Below are 26068 nucleotides of genomic sequence, written 5' to 3'. Positions count from 1 at the left end.
CCCCCCCCCCCCCCCCCCCCCCCCCGCCTTACCGAATTCTCTCTGTATTCCGGGTAGAGCTCCACCTCCAGGAGCTGCTTCTGCTCAGCGAAGCCAAACAGCAGGAGGCTGGAGAAGACCAGCGTGTCCAGCATCTGGAGCAGGTTGGAGCGGTAATGCAACATCACCTGCCGAAGCCAGGGGAGGAGGGGAGAGGTTGGGGCCGGGTACCCCCAGACTGTCACAGCCCTACCAACCCCTCAACCGCCCCTGAGCAGCCTTTGACGCCTGCTCCTTCCTCAGGGCCCCTGCTCCCTCATTTTCACTTCCTACCACGCCCTCCCCCCCAAAACCAGCTGTGGCCCAGCCATTCCAACTGCCTGAGTAATATCCGTCCCCTACTCAATCCATGTCTCTATTCCAATGCAACAAAGGCCCCTCTTCTAAAAATTACATAGGTTAAACCCAACGCTGTCTCTGATCTTTCCCGCAAGCAGTTCTACGGTCCAGAATAGACCCTAAGTTCCAGCGTCCTAGCTGAAGCATTTCTCCCCATGTAGACATTCGGAGATAGGCTTCATCATGTGGATCTGTTGACAATTCATGTAAGAACGGAGTCTCGGGGTGCCTGGGAGGCTCAGTCGGTTAAGCAGCCAAGTTCAGCTCAGGTCGTGATCTTGCGGTTCGTGAGCTTGAGCCCTGCATTGGGCTTTGTGCTGACAGTTTAGAGCCTGGAGCCTGCTTTGGATTGTGTCTCCCTCTCTCTCTGCCCCTCCCCCGCTTGCTCGCTTGCATGCTCTGTCTCAAAACTAAATAAACATTAAAAAAAAAAAGAACAGAGTCTAATATTTACTGAACACCCACCATGTGCTAACAACCATGGTACATTTCTTCACCGGATCCAAACTGGTCTCGCTGTGGGACCATTACTTTCATACCCAGTTAGTAATGCTTTGTTACCAAGGGGTTAAAGTAGTAGTCTCTCAGCCAGTAGGTTTCTGAGAGAGAATGCCAGAGGACATCTGTTGGGCTCTAAGGTCATTTAGCTCACCTCTTCAGACTTCACCCCAAAGTTGGACATGCTCATCAAATACCTGGGGTGTCTGTCTGGCTTGGTAAAGGGACTCCTCTTCCCGATCTTGATGTGGCTGTGACCTCAGAGCTGAGATGTTTTTCTCCTGAAGCCCTCCCCAGAGATTCTGACATCTGTTATCATCTCCACACCCTCCCAGACAGGCCAAAGCACTTACGGAGCGTGAAGAAGTGGAGATGATTCGGCCGCCTCTGGTGTAGCATGAAATGGTGACTAAGAACATGCCCAAGTCTTGATTCACAGGGGACTCTGGCAGCTCAAGCTCTAAGGTGACGCGGTAGGGCTGTCCATACATCAGCACCTGCCCAAGGTAGCCCCCATCTTTTTTCAAAAACAATTTTTCATTGTATGGTCTCTGTTCCACCTCCCCACCTCCCTCTGAATTCCTCCCGATCCCCTTGGTTAACAGAGCAGGCCTCTTCGGGGCTCTCATCCCAGGAGGGTGCTGCCCCCTAGCGGTGGCAAGGTCCCTCCTACTTTAGAGAGCTTCGGTATTCTATGGGTTGGCTGAACTGTGCTCCACTCTGTTCTGAGAAAGGCTGTGTCACACATTTCTTTTCCAAAAGTGAACCATCCTGTTGCCAACTGGGCCATCTGTGACTCACGCCTCCTTCCCCATGAGGCCATCCCCTTGGGCCCCGCCCGCCTTCACTTACATTATTAATTAACCAAGTGCCAGAAGTGCGCAACAACTCTCCAGCCACCTCTCAGCCTCTGTCATTCCCGACCATCTTTGTGTCCCTCTGGGTCCTTACCTTACTTCTTTTGGTAGAACCCTGAGACTCATAGCGGGAAGGCGTCTTCATTGGGATTAACCTCAAAAAGTTAAAACTTTACCACCAAACACACCCTGGTTTTTCCTGATCATTCCTACGTTCTTCTAATCCTTTATTCAGTTCTTTTTTTTTTTAAGTGTTTTTTTTAATGTTTATTTATTTTTGAGACACAGAGAGACAGAGTACAAGCAGGGGAAGGGTAGAGAGAGAGGGAAACACAGAATCTGAAGTAGGCTTCAGGCTCCGAGCTGTCAGCACAGAGCCCAGTGAGGGGCTCGAACCCATGAACCGTGAGATCATGACCTGAGCCGAAGTCGGATGCTTAGCCGACTGAACCACCCAGGCGCCCCTCCTTTATTCAGTTCTTATCTGTAGCATAACCCCCTCAGGATGGGTACATAACAATCACAGGGGCAAGAGTAAAGTTTCTGTATTTAAACAAAGGGAATGGATTTAATATTTTTAATGTTTATTTTTGAGAGAAAGAACAAGCAAGTGAGCCCGGGAGAGGGGCAGAAAGAGAGGGAGACAGAGGATCTGAAGTAGGCTCTGTGCTGACAGCAGACAGCCCGATGTGGGGCTTGAACTCACAAACTGTGAGACTGTGACCTACCTGAGCCGAAGTTGGACACTTAACCAACTGAGTCACCCAGGCGCCCCCAAAGGGAATGGAGTTAAAAAAACAAAACCGAAAACCCAGCCCATAGTGAACCACCCCCAAAATCCAGATATAATTGAGGGTGTTTAGAGCACTATCACTAAGGTAAAAGGTAGAAAACCACTTCTCAAAGTCTTTTTTATACAGATTCTGCTTTTCGGAATAAATTATCTGTTGGGGGAAAAAATGGATTCCATGAGATTCCTAGCTCCCAGAAGAGGCCTGATGAAGCCGGCTGTTTCACTGAATTCTTTGAAATTCAGTAGGTAGTTCTCAGGGTGGGTTCGAGGGAAATGGGGAGTGACTCCTAGCTTATGAGTTTCTTTCTGGGGTGATGAAAATGTTCTAAAATTAATCATGTTGGTTGCTTAAACTCTGAATACTAAAAACAACCGGACTATACATTTTAAAGGGGTGAATTGTATCGTATGTGAGTTATAGCTTAATAAAGCTGTTTCATATATACATTTTTAAACTAGTAATTCTGTCTAAACAAACATCATCTCCTTCAATGGGATCGATCCACGTAATTGAATGCCGGAATCTTGTGAAGGACTCCACGCCTTTGTTCACATCTGTCTGCCTGAAGGGCGGATTCCCCTCCTGTTCCTCCATTCCCAGCCAATATTCACCCTTCCTGAAAAGGTCTACAGTAAGCCTTTCCATCACCATAATCTCACACTGATCCCTCCCATCCTTCATACATTCTTCTGAAATGCTGAATCTGCATCTTACACTCAGCTGCTGAATACAATGCACAGATTTCTGTCAGTCCTGTGAGCTCCTTGAAAGCAGGACATCTTCTCGTTCTAGCAAGGGGTCACAAAGAAAACAGACATGCTATTTCCCTCATTCATTCATCAACGTTCACTGTAAAGGAACGTTCCAGAATGATCAACCTGCTTTCATGATCAGGGACTACCCTGATTGGAGTCCCCGATATGGGTCTCCCCTCACCCTTCATCTTTCCCTTCCTTCCTCATCCAGCAGCCACACATGCAATTGTTTTAGGCTCCCTGAGTCACCACTCAGGTCTCCACAAGGGAAAGCCACACCGCTGTATGCACCATTTCAGGTGCAGATGTTCTACAGTTTTGTTTCCAATTCCCTCTTATAAATTCCCCTTCCATTTATTATTATCTTGAGTCACAAAAGCACACTGAATCAATGCCTTCACAGACGATCCTGTAATGATCTCCAAACTCCTTTCCTGGCAGGATTAAAATGAGAAATCTCTGCCTTGCAATATCCAACATTCCACCTCACTACTCTGAAATCTTCCATTTGGGACCCACTCTTCTGGGACCCAAGGGAAGTCCATCTTGCTGATAGCGTATGTCTCCAGGTGGTTAACTGGAAGGAGGCACAGGATACGCAATCTCAGGTTACTGAACTGTCAAACAAATCCAGACTAAGCACCAATCCCAGGGAACCCCAGATGCTACCGCTTACACTCTTCCCTTCAGAAGGACCATTTATTTCTAGCCTGTGTAAGTCAGTGTCCTCTCAAGAACCACTTAAAAAAAAATACTTTCCAGGGGGTGCCTGGGTGGCTCGGTCGATTAGGCACGCACCCAACTCTTGATATTGGCTCAGGTCGTGATCTCATGGTTCATGAAATTGAGACCCGTGTTGGGGTCTCAATAATCCCTGCTTGGGATATTCTCTCTCTCCTCTGGCTCACTCTCTCAAAATAAATAAATAAACATTAAATAAAGTTCTTAGTAAGTCTGACCACTGATTATTACCAATTATGTTGCTAACAACTCAAAATCTGGTCATCAAAAACCATGTTGATGCTCCAAAGGTCCTTTTGAAATGTTCAGGGATCCTAACCTTTGTCAGAGCCCCCACCAGCTTGCCTAATATAAACAGATGCACCCCCATTCTGCATTTCCCAGGGTTTCCAGGTTTGTTGAAGTCACACTGGCATCTGGCCCGTCTCCTGGCACAGTACCCTTTGCAATGGCATATGTGTCAACAGTTTCATCATTTTACATACAGGCTTTCAAAACTCTTGGGTGGCTTTCATCCTAGTCCAGTGAAATAGCTGATTGGTTGGTTGACGTTCACTGTGGTCTAAAACACACGTAGTAGCTATGGCTTGTCTGAGATCATCTGAGAGGAGCACTGCTAACATCTGAAGCAGGAAAGCATAATCCACACGGTTTAGATTTTAATATTCTCCTTTAACCTCCCTTTCCTTGAGAGCTTCCCCTTAGGCTCTATTACTCAATCCCTGCTCACCAGGCCTTTCTCAAGCCCTCCGATTTCAAGTCTTCAAAGCTCTAATGAAACCTCTCTTCAGCTCCCATACTCACCCGATCACGTCCACCCTTAGCCAGCGAGACATTGGCAACAGGGAAGGAGCAGAGTAAGGAGGTGGAGGAATCACAGTCAGTCCTAGATGAGAATGGGGATGATACTGTGCTAAGTTAGAGAGTCTGCCTTACCTGTCTGTACACTTCCTTGGGCCCCTAGGGCTCCCTCTTGTCCCCCATCCCTTCTTCCAGAACAGGCACCCTTCTCTCTGTCAGAGAGAGATGGAGAAGAAATGCAGCCAGGAGATTCAAGACACCTGAATGATTCTTTCATTCTCTTCCTGCTCCTTCAGCCTATCTCCTCTCATTAGAGCGGAAATTCTTAAACAGGACTCCATGGACACTTCGTTGAATAGTTTCAGACTTAAATGTTTCTAAAGACTCACTTGGAGAGCTTCATAAAAATGCAGACTTCTGGGTCCTAGCCCAGGAGTCTGATTTAGTAGTTCTGGTCTGGGGCCTGGTTTGAGAAAATTCCTCCCAAAGAGTCCACAGATGGTCTTACAAAAGGCTGAGATACTTCCTCAATTTATATATATATACATACACACACCCTCCCTTAAGCTCTACACCCAACATGGGGCTTGAACTCATGACCCTGAGATGAAGGGTTGCATGCCCTACCAACTGAGCCCAGGTACCCCCTTGCATACATGCTTTTATAGCAGAAAGGGGCATAGATTTCATGAGATCCATGTCTCCTAGAAGTTTAAGCGGCTGTAACTTAGTAACTACAGTTCATGATCAGGGACTCAAGACAGGAAAAAAACATGACTTCGGACCATTGATAACAATGTCCTTATCAGCATCTCTTGAACGGTCCTATGGCCCATGTTGAGAGAAGGGGAGAAAATTAGTAAGGTCTATAAAATCAAAAGGAACTGAAGTCCCAGGTGAGAAGCAGGACTCTGGGACTTTATGTGCCCAGTCACTTTGCATAATCTCTATTGTGCAGGATTATCGGGAGTGGGAGGAAGGCAACTTGCTGCTTTCCTAACATCTTCTCTATTGAAGGCCAGCTTAGCTCAGAGATGACTCAAGGGATGTGGTTGACTGAGAGAGAAGTCTACAGTGGCCCTGAGAGAGGTCTGATCCAACCCAAACAGAACAGACCCAGATAGCAACAGCCTAAAAGGGGGATTTGTACCCCCTTCTTCTTAACCAAAGATTTCAGTAACCAGACGTAGACTAGGATCTTAGAGCGCTACCAACCCAGAGCTTCCTCGGCTTTGGGCTGTGGAAGGTAAGAAGCCATATAAACACACTGGGCTCCAGTTTTCTCCTCTGTAAAGGAGGGGGTTGAACTGAATAAGCTCTAAGGGCCCTAACAGCAATTCTCTAAAAGAATGACTCAGCTTTGGTAGAAGACCCTTCTCACCTGTAGTAGAAGTGCACGGGGCTTAGGTGGCTGACTGTCGGCATGTAGGAATAATAGAAGGAGCCATAGAGGAAGACAGACACCCAGAGCAGGAGAAGGATGGTACAGAAGAGCACCCCAAACTGCAGCAGCAGCTTGCGGGCACGACCCGCCAAGACGTGGCCCACCTCCTGGGCCCACAGCAAGGCGGGTACTGGTGGGTCATTGACCATGGCTGGGAGTGCTGAGTGTCTGACCCCAGGTTCAGGCCTTGGGTTCCTAGCCGCTCGGTCACTTGGACGCCACCCCTGGCCATGGGATGAAGCAGCTGGTGGTTCCTGGAAAAAGAGAAGGGGCAAAGAATGGCTCTCTTCCCAGGGGTGGTGGGGACAAGGACAAGCTTACTTGACTGGCTTCAAGAAACCAGAGATAGCCGGACACAGCACAGTCTTTGTTTCATATGGCTTTTCTCCAAATGATTGAGCTTCCCAACTGATTATCCCTTCCCTTTCTTTCACTGTGCTTTCGTCGCCCCCCAGTGCCAGAACAATTCCGCTGAACTTGTCCTCTGGACACCTGATTCTGGGACAGGCTACCCTGATACTCATTCATGGCAAGATATAAATATGCAAAAAATGAGCACCTTAAAAGGCTTTTACACACATGGGGACACGGAGTCCACGCTGCGAGGAGGCTGCACGGAGAGAATGTGCGACTTGCCTAAGGTCGTACAGCCGCGCTCACAGCCAGCTGCCTAAGTGCCGTCAGAACTGTCTCCCGAGCTTCTCCTCTCCGCTCGCTCCGGGACAGGGCCGTGCTCCACGCCGGGCCGCCCGTCCTGCGGCCGACGGCTGCTCCTCGCCAGCACCCCTTTGGGCTGGCGGTGGGCGCGGAGCCCGGAGCCCCCACCTAACCGCGCCACCAGGGAAACCAGTCCGCCAGCCGCCGCAGCTCCGCACACTCACCCGCTCGCGGGCTGCCGGGGCAACAGCGAGAAGGGACTTCCGCCTCCCGTGGAAGCCCCGCCTCCTCCCGCTGGCCTCCTTTGCGGCCCCGGGAGGTGGGGCCTCACTCAGGGGCGGAGCCCGGTGCAAGGGGCGGGGTCTGCCAGGGGGCGAGTTTCCCACCTCTGCGCTCCGCGCAGTGTCCGTCCCTGCGGTCGGTTACCCAGACCTAACAGGACAAGCGCCTTCCTTCAGGCCTCAGGATATGCCCCCACGACACGCTATGAGTCAGCAGCATCCCCCTCAGCCCGGCCCTCCGCCCACCTTCACCACCGGCCATTTAAACCCCGCAAAGGGGAAGAGAGGCGGGCATCCAGCTGGCGTTGATTTTTGTCGCCCACAGCTCCTTGCACCTGTAGGCGTCCTAGGCGGAGGGCACTGCCGGCCGGCCGGCCGGCCCCTACTGACGGCAGTGATAGCATTTCAGCTCCGTGTTTTGTCTCCAGCATTTGGGATCGACCTCCTCTGACCCTAACTAGACTCTCTGCCTCAGAGTCGCCACAGCACACCATCTAGACTAGATCTTGGCAGACGGTACCGTCTATTTTGTTCGTGACTCTTCACCCCAAATAACATCCCTCAGTGGGTAAGGTCAGTGTACGTCTTTGCATTCCACACAGCACCAAGCACAACGCTGCAGCTCTGGGAAGTATTCTATCAAACCAATTCCCTCCACCCAAAACCCACCCAGGAAGCCCATCTAATTTCAAGAAACACCCAAATGACTCTCCCCACAATCCCCCCTACCTCTTCTTTGTCCGATTCTTTGATCTGGTATCTGCACACCTCTTTTCCCCCAGCTTCTCCTTCTCCTTGTTCTTTAGGCATCTTCCTGACGTACCTTGTCGCCCCTGGATCTTCCATTCGAGTCACTTGTGGCTAGAACATGAAGTGGTTGGTGATCTAGAAGCTGGTTACCTGTAGCTCATCACATTTTCCTGGATATAGGGAATGGAGGGTCCCTGGGAAAGACAAGAAGATTCAGGTACTACATGCTATGTCAGAGCGGAGGGAGGAGGTGGGGGGGCGACTGCCCAGCTGATGTCAGATTTTCAAATGAGCAGGGTCCCCCGCAGCCAGTACTGACTCCACTGCAGGGGATGTCACAGGTCCAGACCACCCCATTTGGGGGGGGGGGGGAGTCGGCCTGGGCCTCAGCTCCTACCAGCTCCTTCGTAGCCCAGACTCAGAATGCCTGCAATGGGGGAAGGGCAGCTAAGTGAGACCGTTAACAGTGGGGGTGTGCGCAGGGGCTGCAGTCAGCGGCCAGGCTCCCCCATTGGCCGGGCAGTTGGTATGCTCCGGGATCCGAACAGCTCCTTCTAGCATCCTTCATCCTTCAGGTACCAGCGTCTGGGCAGTGCCTCAGCTGCAGGAACTGGGTCCAGCCCTCGACGGACCTCTGACCTGACCCTCCCCAGTGACCTTCTCTGTTATCAGCTGCTTCGACTGCCGCAGCAGACACTTTCAGCAGCAACTCCCTGCAAGGTGGGGCACCCATCTCAGGCAGGTTTCGTGCACCCCGCTGACTACTCCCCAGGGTTGCCACACTGCCTGTGGCTTCAGGTGAGTAGGGAGCATCCTGCTTTTCTCCCGTTGGGGCTCAAGGGGGCAGGTGGGGGTTCTGTGCCCTCCTCAACAGGGCGGGGCTCTTTCTGGTTGAGGCTTCCAGAGCTGGGAACACATGTTTGGAAGAGCCGAAAAGCCTTAAACCGTTTGTATGTTCAGTGGTCCTGTGGGAGTTTGGGGGGGGGTGCTATCTCATTCCACCTTCTCCATTTCCTTAGCCTGGGAAGAAGGATGGGAAAGGCCCCTGGAGGATGGGGCTAAGAGGAACAAAATGCTGGGGCACATGACCCTAGCCTTGTAAAAACTGATGAAGAATGAGAATGGAGGGGGGGTCTTCGGATGAGATTATGCAGCACCTCCCCCCCGTTATGCCCTGAGCTATCCCCCTCTTTCCTCCAGGATGAAAGGGGAGACCCCTGTGAACAGCACTATGAGTATTGGGCAAGCCCGCAAGATGGTGGAACAGCTTAAGATTGAAGCCAGCTTGTGCCGGATAAAGGTGGGTGGACCCTGGATCCCATTAGTTGGCCCACTCGTGCTGTAAGTCCCCAAACCTCAGGTTAAGAGATGAAGAGATGTTTTCTTTCCTTGACTCCCTGCCATCAGGGGAGGAGTCTCCGGTTCTGTAAGGACAGCTGTCCCCTGGCCGCTGTCGGGGATGAGGGAAGAGAATACTGTCTTAAGGAGTCCTCGAGAGGGCGAAAGATAACTCATTCGGGGAGGGAGGCGGCAGCCCCTCTCTGGGGATCTGGCTAACCATTCCCCTCCTGGCTGTGCCCCAGGTGTCCAAGGCAGCAGCAGACTTGATGACTTACTGTGATGCCCATGCCTGCGAGGATCCCCTCATCACCCCTGTGCCCACTTCGGAGAACCCATTCCGGGAGAAGAAGTTCTTCTGTGCCCTCCTCTGAGTCGCCCTGTCCCTCCCCACAAGCTCCGTCACCTTTCCCTATCCTAGGCCCTTCCTTAGGTCAGTAACTGTCATGAGCCCCTGAGGTTCCCTGCATCCAATCCCCAGCCGTTGTCCAACCCTGAGGTTATCTGAAGCACAAGGCTCTCCGTCACCTGTCGACCCCATTTCCTCGCCCACTTCAGCCGACCCCAAGTACCCCCTGACTAGGGGGCCCCTTAACTCCCTCCCCAGAAGGGCCGTCAGACTGCCAGCGTCCTGCCGGCTTCTCTCTGTGACCCGCTCAGACAATGGAGAGAGGGATGGGCCGGGTGCTCGCTCTCAGTCTCACCTGGAGCTATTAGAAGGGTTAAGCCATTTGAAGAATAAAGTCATCCAGAGTCTCAGAGAACAACAGCCCCTGTGTTAGCGTTCTTGGGGAGAGGATCATCAGTCTGTGGATACGGGAATGTGTACAGCAGGTGAAAGGTTTGCCATACCCAAGGAATAGGGCCAGTCAAATCAGGTTAGACATTGTCTAGGCCCGGGCACCGCCGGGATTGGGGGGATGGCGGCCGCAAGAGACCGTCTCCAGCGGAAGAATTTAGTTACAACAGACACACAGGAGGCCACGGGGAGCATTCACACACGCACGCGCGCGCGAAAGCACTGAACGCAAGTGAAAATGAAAACAGACCGAACAGGGTGGCTCTAGGGAGGGATCTTGAGGGCAGTGGCCGACAGCAGGAACTCAGTAACGGAGGGGAGGAGCTCGGCTCCAGTTCCTGCGAAGGGGCCGGTTTTACTTCTTCTAAGATGGCCGCGCCCACAGCGGGCCCCTTTCCAAGATGGCCGCCGCCATGGGACCCGCGCCAATACGGCGGCCCCACGTCACTGGGTTTCACCGTACAGGGCTTCCGAGCTAGCCCCATACTTAAAATGGCGGCCCCAGGCATGTAGAGTTCTCAATATGGTCCCTTCGGTGTTCATCTGGTCTCAAAATGGCTGCCCCTGCTCTCGCCAACTCGATGCCCGTTCCTACACACCCCGGAGTCTCGAAGTCGACGTCCTCCCCGATCCAGGTGAAGGTACACAGGTGACTATGAGCAAAGATCGTGGGACAAGGGAACGCCGGCAAGCGCAGCGTAGCAGGCGCTGGGAGCGTGGATCTTGCGAGGGAATCTCGTTTCTACTGCTTGCCAAGTAGAGGATGCATTTGGAGTGTAAACAGAAGTGTGCAGTCAATGCCCGGCGCCGTTCATCTCAGACGCCCTGCCTTGGTCGCCTCCTGGTCTCCCTAGGAGCGGAATAAGCCCGGAACCATCTCAGCTTGGGGTCTCTGGTAGGGCTTACTATGTTCCCCGTTCCCTCTCAGACCCATTGGGTCACATCCGCCAGAAGCAACGTCCCCGCCCCTCGTGTGCCTACCAACCTTCGTAGTGGTCCCAGCATGCTGTCTGGCCAGATGCCAAAACTAAGGCTTAATGTCTCACGAGCGCCTCCCAGATTCAAACTTAGCGGAGGTTTACGAGTCCAGAATGCTCTTCTAGAAAGAAGCCTTTTTCTTTCCAAGGGCGAACCTATATAGGTGGGCCCAAGGCCCAGGCAGGGAAAGTAACAGTCCGAGGGTGTCTGCTTCTCATGCCCTATCAACATACCCCAAATTCAGGGATACGTCCTTTCTGGGGGAAGCCTAGGCCATGTTTCGTGCCAGGATACACTTTGCAGGGGAAGGTAGGGGGCTGCTGAGGGGAGGAGCCACCCTGCAGTGATAGGAGGGTGACCTCTATTAGGGCTAGCCATCACCCCCAGCTTCCCTACACACCCCACTTGCTTCGCACAGGAAGACCGCAAGGGTACAGGAACTCAGAGAGGAAACCAAAGGAATAAAGGGCATTCTGCCAGAAACCGAACTTAGTCTCCTGTGGATGCCCCCACAGGTCCAGGAGCACGCGATGAACTTGGGGCACCTTCAGGAACGCCAGCTTTCCAGCTGCTGTTGAATTTCTGAGCCCTTGACAGGGCCCAGAGGTCATCTAGTTCATTACCTCATCCTAGAGATGAAGAAACAGGGAAAGCTCACCCGGTTGCCCTCCTGAGTGGGGACCTGCCCTCATTCTGTTCCTGAGTCCGCTTTAGTTTCTTCTTGGGTGTTTCATGAAAACTCCTTGAAGGATCAAGCCTTTTTAATCCCTGCATCCTGAAACTGTCTGGCACATAGCTGGCACTCAAATATTTAATGACTGATTGTACTATATATCCTTAAACAGCAAGCAATGCAGGGCAGTCACTAAGAACCTTGCTCTTTTTCTACTGCATCAAAGTGTTGGGCAAATTCCAGAAGAGTAAGTGAAAATTTCCACATCAGTTCAGACTTGGTAAAAAGGGAAGAAGTGCTCAATAAATGTAGTCTTGGTAGGAGCTGTGTCTGCATTTTTTTAAGCCTCTGCTTAATTTTTCTGCACAATTTTCATACTCCTCAGATTGGGGGTGATGGCTGCAGCCCTAGTTGGGGGGAAAGGGGGGGGTTTAAGAGATTACCAGACATTACTATAGTTAACCATTAAAAATGATTGATTAGGTCTAGCACTGAGTAACTTTAAATACCCCAGAGAATGGGCAAACCCTGAAATCAAGGATAGCCTTTATGCATATACAGCCGTTAAGTCCCTGGAGTCTGACCACCCGTCTTGTGCAGAGGGAGGAGCTAGAGCAGGACCTGAATCTGTGGGAGCACCACTGTTTCCAAACACTGGTTGTGAGTCTGTGCCTTAATGAGTCCTCTACCATTTATGAGAAATTACAATTAGGCTCAGTTCGGTGCTAGTAATGCAATGGTGCTTCTGTTAATTCAGGTGACATTCTCATTCTCCAAATGCACTAGGAAGCAAGCCCCATCAAACATTTTCCATGGAATAGGAAGGCTTTTCCTCCGTGGTGGCAATCAATCATTAATAAAGCTTACTTGGCTCCCAAACGGAACTGGCCTTACGATGAACTTTATAAGCATCTAAGGGGTTTTAGTACAGGCCAAATGGGTCATGACTTTAATAACCATCAAGTGAATGAATAGTAGAATCGGAACAGAGTAATAGCCACGCAAGAGGAAAGGCAGCCTTGGCTGGACCCAGAACTTGAGGAAGCAGCACCAAAAATCGGTCAATCCATCCCCCACGTCACACACTCCGCCCCAGTCAGTGCAGCCACAGGAGATAGGGTGAATTCAATCCAAATGGTTATTTATTCTAAAACTGGAAGCTACTGTGCCTACATTTTCGCCAGGATGTAAGGAGAACAGGGGAGGAAAAAGTTACAGATGTAAACAATGACACAGTTACATTTTTTTTTTTAAACGGTAAAACCCTTTTTTACTGGCCACTTCCAAGAATGCTTTACAGGTTGTGCAAAAACATTTACAGGCTCCATGTGGTGTTTGTTTTTCTCACAAGCGTTTCCATCTACAACAACTACAAAAGACGTCTGATAAAACACTAAACAAGTCTAAGGAAAACAAGGCTAGGGATCCCTCTTGGTAAATCCACATTTTTCCCTCGCAACATTTTTTTTTTTTTTTTCACAATAAAAAGACAGGGACAAAACCCAGACATCTACAGTTGCTGCAAGTGATCTCTTGGGCTAAACCAACAAGGATGTGGCAGTTTCACTCTCCATCAGAAAAACAGCTTTTTTTTTTTTTTTTAAGATGACTTTCTGGTGTCAAAAATGAACAGCAAGTACCTCCCTAACCCTCCCCCGCCCCCCAAACGGCTTAAGCTTTTCACCCCCCAGCCATGAGGCCCTAGCACCCCCAAACCATGTCAGAGACTATAAAAAGATGCTATTCGCTGGAGGACTGAACATTTGAAAAGGGATGGCAACTTCTGCCTCAAAATACAATTTTCTGTTGTGACATCATCTCGCCCTAAGGGAATTTCTTTGGGCTCCAGTTTTTGCCTCCTCGCCTTGACACTACGAGCAAAGCTCTCTCAAGCTCCCTTAACGATGAAAAGTTAGCGGGTTACAGGAAAGTTCATGCAATCACTTCACTCACTGCCGCACACAAATCCATGAGGGCACCACAAGGAAGCAGGCGCCGAGAGAAAGGACATCGTCAGGAGCAAGCAGACTTCCTTCCTGCCAGCACCTCCCCCCTTCCAGTCTCGGGGTCAGAGGTACTTGTGGGGCAGGAGGGCGTATGGGACGGGGGTGACCAGAGGACCAGAACGTGGGCCTGCCCGCCTAGACAAGGGCTGCACGGAGGGAACAATGGCGGAGGGAGAGAAAGGTCAAATCTCAGCACGAAATTTTCAACAGAGAACTGCCCAGGGGAGGAGGTGGACGTGAAGCATCGTCTGGTAGGTAGCACAGCGCTACCCTGGGTCTTCCGTCGCTAGCAAGTGCTGCAGTACGTGGCGTGTGCGGAGTACGTTCTAGGCTGACACGATGCTGAGCAGGAAGATGAATGAAAACTGAAGCTGAACGTTGAAAGAGCATTCCCATATCCCTCCCATATTTCGAGCCCAGCAACCTACAGCTGCTCGGCAAGAACTGGGAGGGGCTGGTAAAGTTATAAACAAAAACTATCCCAATGGAAGTCTCTCGGCTAGAGGCCTCTCTGGGGACATACAGGGACAGCAAACCCCCCCCCCCCCGGAGAAATCCGGTTTCAAGATGCCGGGAGGGGGCGCTCCCTCTCACGCACACGTTACACACGCTCACAGCTCACATTCTCGCTCTTCCCCGGGTTCGGCAGCCCCACTCCGAGCTGCCTCCCCTCCCCGCCCCCCACCCCCCTCCCCCCCTCCCCTTTCCTATTCACTCTCTACCTGTGTATCAAAAAAACCGGCAGGGCTCTTGCCCTCCACACTGTATAAAATAGTTGCTATTCTCAGCACCTGGGCCTGGTAGCCCACACCACAGGATTCACCTATATACATCTCCTGCTGCAGTGAAAAGAATCCTGCTTCGTTTCTGTGTGAGCTGAAACCCTGAGAAACGCTCCTTCTCTCGCACCAGAAGAGGACAGATGCTCTAACAGAGATGATTTCAGGGACTTCCCGCCTGTCTCAAGCTTGGAAGACAGAGAGTAGAGACTGGCAAGTCACAATCCTGAGGCTGAGGGCTGCGATGGCCTTTCTCCCCCAGGGGTCTACAGAAATTCACTGACGGGTACATGGAGGGATCCGGCCGGCCTGCCCTGCCATCACGACCGGTCCCCATGCCTCCTTGGCCTGGGAAGCCTACAGAATGGAGCCGCCCGATCGGTGGTCTTCCGTGCCTCAGCCAAACAGCGCGAGGCACGGGAAAGGGGAGACAGGGACGCTTTGGCCTCCCGGCCCACCGGACCAGATATCCCAAGAGGGAAAGGTCGGTAAAGAAAATACAAACGGTTAGTTGGTGCAAGTGATTGAGAAGAGCCAATCGTTTATTTTCACTGCCCCGGTCACAAGTGCTCCCTCTGTCCCCACTCCTGCCTGCTCCGGGGAAGGCGCCCCCACGCGCGTCCCCGCCCTCTCCGCACCACCTCCTCGCTCTCCCTTCCTTGGCTGCCAGTCCAGCTGCCTTAGAATGTCAGAAGGGTGACATTTTTAGTTCTTTTCCTGTCCAACCGCAGGACACAGGACAGGCAGCCCTAAGTGCCGCTTTCTGCACAAATGTTTTTTGATTACAAATATCTAACTAGGTTTGAAATGTTTTATAGAATAAGACAATATTCTTTTCAACAAACTTTTAAAAAAAATGTACAGTTTTGTCGTTTCCACCTCCCCCCCCCCGCCCCTGCTTGCGCACCCTCCCCCCAACCGCCCCTCCCCGGCAGCTCAGCCCCACCCGAACAGCCCCTGTTTTCCTTGGTTGTGTTTTGGGGGGGGTGCCTGGCACCCCTAGAGATTCAGCTTCGTGGCTGACAGGCGAGCATGACAGGGGCTTCACCGATACCCTTGGTAACCGTAGTAGTTCCTGTAGTATCGGTCTCTGTCCTGGGGGTGGTAGTAGTAATTCTGCCACTAGAAGAGAGGGGAGACCCCATCAGAGCCACAGCGGGCCGAGCGCGGAGGGGCAGGACATGCTTTCCTCTGGTCCTGCCACCCCCGCCCCCATCCCCAGAGGATACTCACATCCCGATTGTACTGTCTGTAATAGTCTCTGTATCTGTTGTACTCATAATCCCGCCCGTAGAATCGATCGTAGTCTCCCCTGTATCGATCGTAGAAATTACGGTAACCCTGAGAAAGGAGAAGTGAAGATGGGTGGGCTTCTGGTGTCACGATCCACTGCCATCCCGTTTTCAATGAGACACACAGCAGAGCTTGACATTATCGACAGGCTTAATCTTCCCAGAATAAATTCTTCCAGAGGAACACATGAAATGGGCAAAACCCTAAGCCCTGAGAAAACAGCCCAAACCACTCTGCTCCCCCAAGCCAATAGGAATGGCCATCACGACCCAGAGGGAGGAGCAGAAGGAGAGCTGCACTCACCCCTCTGTTTCCAGACTGCCCCCAGTACTGCTGCCCGTAGGCCCGGTTGTCGTAGCCTCGGCGCTGCCCGCCCACTGGAAGAGAAATGGAGAGCGTGCTCACACAGCTGGCATGGGGTCCTGGCTCCACATCTGAGTGGAAACCAAAAAGTCGGAGCCAAAGGCAATTCTGGGGGAACAGGAAGCCTGTTTCTGTCAGGCTCACACAGTGGTAATTAAGGGACCAGCCAGGAGCTTTTTAAAGAGTCTGGGGTGGAGGGGGGGGAGGGCAGAGGAATAGAGACACAAGAAAACCAAGCCACCTTGCTTTTGAAGCTCCCCAACTCCCGCAAAACGTTTAAGATGGCAAGAGGTACGTGGCAGAGTCAGAAACAGGAGTAAAAACTGCCATTCATAGAATCACAGACTTTCAGTCTTGGAAGGGACCCCAGCTATCCTGTACCCCAGACCCATTACTTTACGCCAATGAAAACCAAATTTAAATAATGAACTTCTTAGGGCAGGAACCTAGTATTCCCAGTGCCCGGCACATGCAGACACTCAGAAGTTTTGCTTACTTACACAGACACACACACACACACACACGTTTTAAAGGGCAAGTGAATGCACACCATGGGGTTAACTGATAAACTAGACATGCAGGAGGGAAGTGAATTCCACTACTAGCATAACTTACTTTGGAAACCCCCCCCCCCATTACTGAATAATGTGTTCGCTTTCTGGTCTGCACAGCTGGCTTGGTCCAATAGACAAGAGCAGCAAGAAAACTCTAGCGGGGAATTTAATGTCATAGCACAAGTCCCGAGGACAGCAAAGGTGAAGTTGAGATAAGGTGGGGGGGCTCGTATTTAAGAATGAAAAGACACACGCATGAGAAGCTCACGCAACTGCTTTTCGAGGAAAAGTAACTCCCTTCTGTCGAAGGGTTATGGAAAAAGCGCGAGAAGGTGGGGGTGAAAAGACACAGGAAGCACACGCTCCATGAAGAAGTCACTTCCTTATCGTCTAGGACTGGACTTGGTTTCCTTGGCCTTTCCCTGTGGCTCCTGCTGTGCGTGGCACGAAGAACAGACTGGCGGGGTGGGGGCGGGGGGGCTGGCAGGTCCCCAGGACTCACCATAGCCTTGGCCTCGGCTTCGGTTCTGCCGGTTGCGCTTGTTTCGGTTGTTTCGGCGGTTTGTCCGCTTCTCAGAGGGGGGCAGCAGCTTCCTTGCCTCCTCCTTGTACTTAGTGACAATGGGCTGAGCTTCCTCCTTCTCCAGCTCCCCGTAGGTCACCTCGTCCATATAATCGCATTTTTCAGGCAGAGAGAAGTTGGCTGTGAGAGGGAGGGAGAAGCTTGTGGGAGCTGAAAAGTGCACATATGTGCAAGATGGCACCCCGAAAGCTCCGCTGGGGTAACGATGGGATTTTCTATGCCCATAAAGGTGCAGGGGGCATACCCACCACTGGCTTATCAGAAGTTTCCCCTAAACTGTAACAGCCCCAAGCAAAGGGCTGCCTGGAAACTAGATTTACCAGTTCTCAAGTGATCCATAATAAATTAACAGTGAATTGGGTTTCTTATCAGGACAGATGCAGGGTAGCTAGAGGCTAAAAATAACTGAAGAAGTTCTGGTGTTGGTTAGATAACATGCTAAAAAATATGCTTTTAAGAGAGGCCTCCGTGAGAAACTGACCCAAACCAAAAGGCACTTACTCATCTACATGAGGAGAACAGGAGGCGAGAGAACAAGGGGGCTCATTCACCAGCGGTGCACGATGGGCCAGCACGTTAGCCAGTCTCTAGACATCAAGGTCTGAGGGGGACTCTCAGTGGAATTCGGCTCAATGGGGCTCTCTTGATTCTTAGATGAATCCAGTTGGCCCTCAGTTTTACGAAATGGAACTAAATTCCTCGACAGCCTGCATATCAGTCAAGGACTGGCATGGTTCATTCTGAGTAAACATGGAGAATCCAGCTCTTGGATGTGTAACCAGCCCCCATGCTTGGGCATTATCAGAAGTTAAAGAGCCAGTAGCTGTTAAGACAGGTGGGCTGCCAGGTGCTGAAGGCAGCGAGGGCGGAGGAGGGAATCACACTCTGGAGGGAACCACAGAAGTGGGATCGATCAAGATGGTTAATTCTGCCTCATGGAGATGCTGCTATATGGCTCTGTATTGCATTAAAAACTTTAAGCGCATGCCAAAAATCGAAGCAAAAGAAACAAGCCTAATGTGATACTAGAAACCAAGACATACTGATGAGGTTGTTCACTCCAAACTCCCCCCTCAGGACATAAACTCAGTGAACACAGAGCTTCATTTAATTTACTCTTCCCCTATGCCTACACGAGTACTGGACAAACAGCAAACACCCCTGAAGTTTTTACTAAATGAATAATGGCATCAACAAAGCCTCAGCTTGGAGTTTTAATTGCCCTGTGGTCCATCACTACCTTATTTTTTATTATCTTTTCCAGAATGAGTCCAGGAGTTACTGCTTCTCCAGTTACTCTCCTCATTCATTTATCTACAAGTGCTTACTTGATTTACTCTTAATTTACCATTAACTTACTCTTTGGATTTACACTTTTATTTTTCAAGTAAGCTCTATGCCCAACGTGGGGCTTGAATTCATTACCCTGAGATCAAGAGATGCATGCTCTATTGACTGAGCCAGGCACGTGACCCCAGATTTGCACTTCGGGTGTGGAGAATCACTTGACTCCAAGCGCTAAGAGGTCCTGGAAAGGTGTGCACTGACCAAGGACAGGGTCCCTAACTTGTATAACATCAACCCACCTTTCATCTCCAGCATTATAGACTCAGGCACATCATCGCCCTCCACTTCCTTCCTCAACTCCAGCCTCTTCTTCCAATCTTCCTCATTAGGAACCACCACCACCACTTTCCGACAGAAAGTCTTGAACAGCAACAGCTTCCGCCGTTGGCCAGAGTTGTACACATTACACTAGGGACAGGAAGAACAACAGATGTTTCAGGAATAAAAATCGCCACTTGTATTCAACCAAAACACTTACTGAGCATCTTTTACAAGTGAAGCAAGAAATATGGTGTCTTATAGACACAATTTCCTCTACCTCTTCAAACCCTACGTGACAGACATCACCCTGTTTTGCACATCAAAAAAAGACTCAGAGACCAAGACGTGTTGAAGGTCACAAACCTAGTAAGTGGTGGAGCCAGGAATCCAAACAAGCTCCACCTCTCTCCCTGTTGCCTCTTTTATGTGTTTTATAGCCAGTCCACATACTTTCTGGGAAGAACACTCATAAAAAGGTATCTCTGAGTTCCAAAACCATTAGGACTACAACACAATCGCTCAGTCATGATTAGGTAACCTGTTTCTGATCCTTAATTCAGTCTCCCTCTACACGTGCACCCTGCTTGGACTATAAACCGTTTTATCAGATTCAATGGATGCCAAATCTTTCATCTTTGGACCTTCTGCAAAATTAGGTTTCTCATCAATGCCTTGAACAGTACCTGATCGAGAATGAAGTTCCTCTTTGTCCGAGAAGCAATCTGGACCAGCTTACTAAGGCACTGGGAGGCTTGCTGAACTAAAAGGTCTCTGCTTTTGGGGTCCATCTCTGGCTCCTCAAGCCCCTTCATCTGATGGTTCAAGAGAAAGGGAAGACAGACACAAGAAGTTATGCGGCAAGTTAAAACCCAAGAGTCACTGGTAAATGAATGCCACCAAAGCTATCACAGCAGTTCATTCTTATCCTTCAATGCTGTGAAGGTATGCTGTCCATTCCCTAAGAGTCATTTCCAATCTTGATCTGGATATATTCCGGATTTTTTTTTTTTTTACAAATAGTTTATTGATATTCCGGGTTTTTTTTTATCAGCTTTGAGAAATCTGACAATGCAGCAAAGGAAAAAAAAAACCCTTAAACGTATGTTAAGAATTCATTTCTCTATTTATGGGACCCTTGTTCTCAGACACTTAAAAGACCAACTCCCCCAGGAAAAGGTTATAGGCATTTCTTAGAACCTCCAGAACAAATTCCACAACTAACCTCTCCCAGCAACTCACCCTCATTTGACTGATCACAGCCTCAGCTCCCAGGACATTGTATCTTTTCTCAGGGTTTTCTTTTGCGTATTTTAGGGCCCACTGGGTCTTTCCAGATCCAGGCAGTCCGACCATCAGAATCACCTGCAAGTAAACAGAACCAGGAATGCCATGAAAACTGAGGGTCATGTTCATAAAGCCCAATGTGAGAGCATCATCGCCTGCCCCAGGGAGGTGAAGCTTTAAGAACAGTCTTTGAGCTGACCATTCCCAAGCACGCGTTTCACCCCTTGGGCGTCATACCTCACACTGCTCTATTGTCTTGGGAGGAACTGCAGTGCGCACGCGCTCCTCGACAGGCACAGCATGGATGAACACGAACTCTTCCGGTGGTGGGAAGAAGGGCTCCTCCTTCTGACCAAAGTTTAATTCTACGACACAATTTTTGCAGAGGACATGGGGTAGGAGGGCTCGTTCTGCCAGTGATTCCTTGTTGATCCGGAATGCCACACCTAGATCTTCTCCATTCTTGGAAAAGGAAAGTTCTACTTCTTCAGCCTCGAAATTCTACAAGGACAACAAGCCAGAACATTTCAAGACCTCGCAGGGTTTGAGACTGATTAAATCTTACAATTCAATCGTTTAAAAAAAAAACCCTCAGACTGCTGAATGTTAACTAAGCAAATAACACATCAGATGAATGGAGGGCAGCAGCTGATACGAAGCAAGTTGAATAGGAAGCAAGTTGAATTCCCAGGGCCTCCTACCCACTCCTTGCTGAGAATCCACAACTTTTAGGAGCACTTACAGCAAAGCAGCCAATGATATCATTCTCCCCAAAACTCTGGCCAAATTCCTCAAATTGCCCATTCTCTGCCTTGAGTCCTCGTCCATCGAAACCATAAGAGAATTCATCCTCACCTAGAATAGCCAACAAATTAGTTACCTGTACCCAAACTTCCCATGGAATAAATGATGTGGCAGCAAACACTAACGATTAGGTTAAGGAGAACGTTACCAAGCTGCGGACGGGAAAAATCAACAGACCATCCAACTCGAAGGAGAGAAACCTCTGTGCAGCCTTCTTTCATTGGGAGATTCTGGGTTACCTGGGCAAGTCAGAAAGGGAACTTTCAGATACTCTGACCAACTCAGGAGCAAAGTCTGAGTTAACAAGGTAAGACTTTTATATAAACTGGGAACAACCGTCACAACTCAACATCAGAATACCAGCTGTCAAAGAACTTAAGCCAAAGCCATGGGGGTCAACTTGTTGGTTACTGGAGCTAAGATAAACGTTCAAGTGTGGTGCCTTTTTCTGCATTAATAAAATACGGGTGGGCAAGAACCAGTCCATTGCAGTTTAATAAATAATTTCATCAACAAATGATTTTAATGAGCTACATATACTACCTTGGCCTCAAAGCAGACTTTCCCCTTTGTCACGCCGTAAGTACTCCTTGCCCCAGACCAAAGGGTGGGGAACTTCTCTGAGAAAAGCGGCTGCCCTCCATAGCGGTCTTTGCTCACTTGAAAATGGAGATCCGAGGTATCTGTTAGAGAGAAGTAATCTGTTTATTAAGAAGCCCAACCCATGAGGGTCCTCAACAGAACACAAATATATCCAGTTGTCAAGAACGGATACAAAGTCTCCTATTGCTAAATCTCTTAAAAATTGCAGGCCATGAAGTTTTAATCTCCAAAATCACTTTTGGTTGGTTGAAAACCCCAACCTGTCTGCCTTATACATACATGTGTCCAGGTTCACAAGAGTTTGATCCTCCTCCTCATCTTTTGCCTCTTCTTCAGGGGGTGGTGGAGACTTTGAGCTACAGGTATGAGAGAAAAGCAAATACGGTGTATCCAAGCCCTCTTCTTTGAGGGGCGTCTGTATAAAGCTTCAAACTATCAGAATATAATTCCAGCAGACAGCTTCTTTCAGCAAACGAGAAAAGAGCAACAGGAGCTTTCAGAGTGGATTCAATCTAAAACTTACGTCTAGAAAAACCTACTGCATTTTTAATCCACCCCCTCTTTTCCATACTCTTCAATCAACATCAGGTAGACAACAAATCAGAGTAGACACCCCTTTCAATGAAGGGGACCGTTTCCCTCACCGGCTGTGGTAAGCCTCCTCTCGGAATTCATAGTAAGCTCGGCCATGTTCATCCTTCTCATCCCGCTGTCTCTTTACCCCCCGCCGCTCACCATCTGAGCCTGCTGGTTTTGACTTTTCACTATCTTGGTCATCTCCTACAAAAAGGAGGGAAAGAAAATCAGCAGTTTTCATCTTGGGGTGCAGAAAAAGCTCAGAACCAAGAGAAACTAAAGGGGCTGAGTATCTGTCTAATCAGAATAGCCAGGTGATTATTCCCACTGCATCCACAAAACGTTTTATTTTCAAAGATCATTTTCCTGCTACTGGCTGGCTATTTCATTGAAAAGAAAGAGAAGAGAAGAAAAAGAAAAAGAAAGAAAAAGGACAGACATTATGGGCTAACTACAGTCAAGCAGTAGATAAGAACTGGACAATTTTTGCATTCTAAATTTATCTGCTTAAATCAGGTCAAACTTGCAGATATTCCCACCAACATGACATTTTAAAAACTCCCCTAAGTCTTTAAAAAGCCTCATAGGTTAATTTAATTTTGATCCTTGATTGTCAGGTCTGGATATAAACTAGGCACTTAATATACATTTTCCAACATTTTCCCACAGCTTCATGACACAGAAGCCTGAGCGTGTTTTGTTTTTATTTTTAAAGAGTTTGCTTTTCCAGCTTTCCAATGCACAGCCATCCACAGCTTTTACTTATACAGCAAATGGACTGAGGTGCACATTCACAGCTGTATTTCTATCATGGATTTTTTTTTTTAACCCAAAATTGCCAAGAGCAAACCATTAAGTCACAAGAGACCCATAAATAATACTGCATCTTTACTGCACGTAATTTGGGGCAGAAAGGTGTTATCACATATTTAGCAACATTCTCTGCAAGAGGATAAAAAAACCTGGAATTTGTCTTCAAGCTTTTGTACTTTGCAACACTTAAGATTTGAAATAATAATTTATTTAAAGCAGTCCTTTATCCCCTAACCTTTTTTATCTGGTATTTGGGATACACATTAAGTCAAAGGTTATGTAATGGGATTTTTGTTCCAGGACATAGAACAAACACTCTGCAAGTTGCATGTGACTATCTTAGAATGGGTTCCAATTATACCATGATTACTAATAGCAGCTTAAAAAGACGTATTATAAGAGCTAAGACAACCCACTACATAGTAGGGTTTGGAAGCACCTCTAGTTTTCCTGCCTACTATGACAGTTATGGATCAGCTCTAACCATCCAATCACTTCGAAAGAAGAGAGAAAGGTCACTAACTCCCTGGAGCCACTCCGCGAGGTTACTCAATGGACCCACCAACACCTCAATCGTTTCAATTCAGGAAGTCGGGGACCTAAAATGTAAACGGCTTTAACAAAGTGCACAGCCAATCCACAAATTTGTCCATAGGCAGGCCCCGTGGGAAAATTCAAACTTAATCGTAAGAATTCAAGCAAGGCAAAACGGCTAGTCGAGGAGCGTTAACTGACTCCAAATGCACTAGATTAAGATTTTCTCTTCGCTAGTTAACTATTAAACTCCACACCCTCAAACCACTGGCTGCTAAAGCAGGAGCAAGGTTAGATTTCCAGATTCACTGTGTGGCTCAAGCTCCAACAATGGGATGGAGCGGACTTTGGCGAACTTCGCCTATTGCTTAATTATTTTTTAGGCGGAAACGTCAATAGTCAGGTAACCCGAAGGCCAAAGCCTCCAACAGTCCGGTCGGGCTGTCCCTGCAACAGCCAATTTCTCAGCGCGTTCCCGCTCTAGGATAAGATAACCCGAACCGCGGGGAGGCTGCTCCACAGGTAGCCCACAGGCAGTTCGCATGCACAATCGCTCACTTCCATCCACTACCACCAAAGAACCAAGTGAGGCAGGAACCTCCCTCTTGCAGATAGCGTGGTCGCCAGGGGCAGCCCACCCCTCCAGAAAGGTGGGCAGAGAATGAAAGCCACCTCCCCTGGGGAGGGAGTCCCACCAAAAGGCGATGGGAATCTTGCGCTTTCAGGCAAGTGAGAACAAGGAAACGGACCCCGCGGTGCACGGCTGGGTGCTGGGTCGAGGCAGTTGGGAGCCCGGCTCCGCTGCCAGCTCCTCACCCTGTTCCTCCGCGGCCTTGTCACCCGGCGCCTCGGATCCTGCCGTCTCGTCCCCGCTCCGCTCCTCGGGCTCGTCTTCCTCCCCCTTGCCGGTGCCCTGCTCTTCGCCACCATTTACCCCACCTGACCCGGCCGTGGCCTCCTCCGCCGGCTTCTCGGAAGCATCGGGCTCGGCCGCGGCCTCCATGGCTGCTGCCTCCGGGGGCTCCGGCGGCGGCTGCGCGGCCTGGCCCGAGGCCTGGGCAGGGGGTGGCTCTTCGTCCTCGTCCTCCAGCAGCGCCTCCTCGTCCTCCTCCTCCTCTTCTTCGTCCTCCTCCTCGTCCCCGCCCGGGCCACCGCCCGACGCGGCCACAGGCCGAGGCTCCGCCTTGCAGGCCCCGCCGGGCCCGGCCCCGCCACCGCCGGCCTCGTCCTCGAGCATCTCGGCGTCCAGCGCCTCCTGCAGCCGCTGCGCCAGATCCACCTTGAGGCCGCGTGAGTCCAGGCCCCGCCGCTGCAGCTCAGACCGCAGCTCGGTCACTTTCAGCCGCTTCACCTCCATCGCCACCGCCGCCTCCTCCGCCTCCCGCCGCCTCCTCCCCTGCGAACCGTCGACCGAGCCCGACCGCGCAGGCGCCGCCGCCGCCCGCCTCCGCCTCACGCGCCAGCACTGAGCCCGCGCGAGCGAGCGCACGCACGTACGCACGCAGGCAGAGGAGGCCGCGCGCAGCCTCCGCTACGTAGTGTTTGTTTCTCCCTTCTCCTCCCTTCCCCCTTCCGGATCACCGAGCCCAAAACAACGCAGCGGGGAACAGCTTTCCTTCCTGCCCCCTCGGTTCCCCTGCCGCGGGCGGGCGCGCGCCGAGGACGACGGACTTCCCTGCCCTTACCTCCCGCCCTCTCTCACCCCTGGGCCAATCGCCGCCAGTGGTTTCACCGCGCAGCCGCACCGGAGCCGGAGAAGGGAAGGACTGGCTACGGCTCAAGTGCCTCGTAGCACGGCGGCGTGTGCGCGCCCGCCTTCCGTACTTCCAGCCGTGGTCTCTGCGCAGACGTCCGGAGCTCCCTTCCCACACGCCCCTCCCACCCCGTCACCACCCGTACTCCCGTCTGGCTTTCGATCGAGCTGTCGTCTGAAGTCTTGCCTGCTAGTCTTTCTTCCCTTCTGCCTATACGTGCCCCAGCTTCTTGAGAGTTAAAAAAAAAAAAAAAAAAGGCCAGGAGGGAAGCTGTTGCGAATTGAAAGCCTCCTGACAATTGTCTTTCTGTTTAGTAAACAAAAGGCTTCCCCAAACCAAGGAATACAGTGACCCCCGGCCCTCTTCTTTCAATCCTTTAACTTCTCTACCCAGCAACAGACGCCCCGACCTCGCCTTTTAGCTTTCTTATTGGCCAACTTGAATCGTCATCTGCAATTCTGATTGGTCATCCGTTATCGGCCGGATTCTTCCAATTGGCGAAGCTGCCGGGGGATTTCCCTCCCCTTCTTGGGTGGATCTGTCCGGGGGTGGGGGGGACTTTAGAGGCGGGCTCGTTTCTGCGGGATTATTTTTCTGGGGCTGCTTTTGATTGGACGGTGTGGCGCATTGCGCGCGACCCTTTAGATAACCAAACTGCCGAGACACCGGTCCTGGTCTTCTAAGTGCTTCCGCCCGTAAACCGAAGCTGAGGGGGAGACTTCCGTGCTTGGGCATTTGCTGAGGGCGAAGGGTTGGCCGCGGACCTGGGA

At 50.5% G+C, this 26068-nt stretch overlaps 3 protein-coding genes across 8 annotated transcripts in view; 1 reads left to right on the top strand and 2 right to left on the bottom strand.

The window, feature by feature from the left end:
* The window catches only part of BSCL2 (BSCL2 lipid droplet biogenesis associated, seipin), a 12070-nt gene extending 1598 nt beyond the window's left edge, over positions 1 to 10472 (bottom strand). For 2 of the 6 annotated variants that reach the window (XM_039257662.1, XM_039257664.1), the window contains exons 1-6: positions 10344 to 10472; positions 7936 to 8150; positions 6206 to 6522; positions 4828 to 4909; positions 1230 to 1373; positions 33 to 167 (exon numbers count right to left, since the gene is read on the bottom strand). In XM_039257662.1, coding sequence (XP_039113593.1) covers positions 33 to 167; positions 1230 to 1373; positions 4828 to 4909; positions 6206 to 6522; positions 7936 to 8052 — 795 coding nt within the window. In that variant the 5' untranslated portion in view covers positions 8053 to 8150; positions 10344 to 10472. The other 4 variants (XM_039257663.1, XM_039257665.1, XM_039257667.1 and 1 more) reach the window with 4 other exon arrangements.
* GNG3 (G protein subunit gamma 3) lies at positions 8457 to 10063 on the top strand. The gene is made up of 3 exons (XM_039257668.1): positions 8457 to 8754; positions 9157 to 9256; positions 9540 to 10063. Exons 2-3 carry the CDS (start codon positions 9158 to 9160, stop codon positions 9666 to 9668), a joined length of 228 nt encoding a protein of 75 aa, XP_039113599.1. The 5' UTR covers positions 8457 to 8754; position 9157; the 3' UTR covers positions 9669 to 10063.
* A 4962-nt stretch (positions 10473 to 15434) lies between the features above and the next one.
* Positions 15435 to 25212, bottom strand: HNRNPUL2 (heterogeneous nuclear ribonucleoprotein U like 2). Its single transcript, XM_039257669.1, has 14 exons — positions 24361 to 25212; positions 22266 to 22401; positions 21901 to 21977; positions 21562 to 21701; positions 21167 to 21257; positions 20957 to 21069; positions 20452 to 20715; positions 20170 to 20292; positions 19614 to 19742; positions 18909 to 19077; positions 17242 to 17442; positions 16126 to 16199; positions 15763 to 15870; positions 15435 to 15651 (listed from the first exon to the last, which is right to left on the bottom strand). Exons 1-14 carry the CDS (start codon positions 24899 to 24901, stop codon positions 15574 to 15576), a joined length of 2244 nt encoding a protein of 747 aa, XP_039113600.1. The 5' UTR covers positions 24902 to 25212; the 3' UTR covers positions 15435 to 15573.
* Between the last annotated feature and the right edge of the window lie 856 nt (positions 25213 to 26068).

The sequence above is a fragment of the Hyaena hyaena genome, unplaced genomic scaffold, assembly GCF_003009895.1.
Source record: "Hyaena hyaena isolate Hyena2069 unplaced genomic scaffold, ASM300989v1 scaffold_632, whole genome shotgun sequence".
Taxonomy (NCBI): domain Eukaryota; kingdom Metazoa; phylum Chordata; class Mammalia; order Carnivora; family Hyaenidae; genus Hyaena; species Hyaena hyaena.
This window is presented reverse-complemented; position numbering and strand designations above follow the sequence as displayed.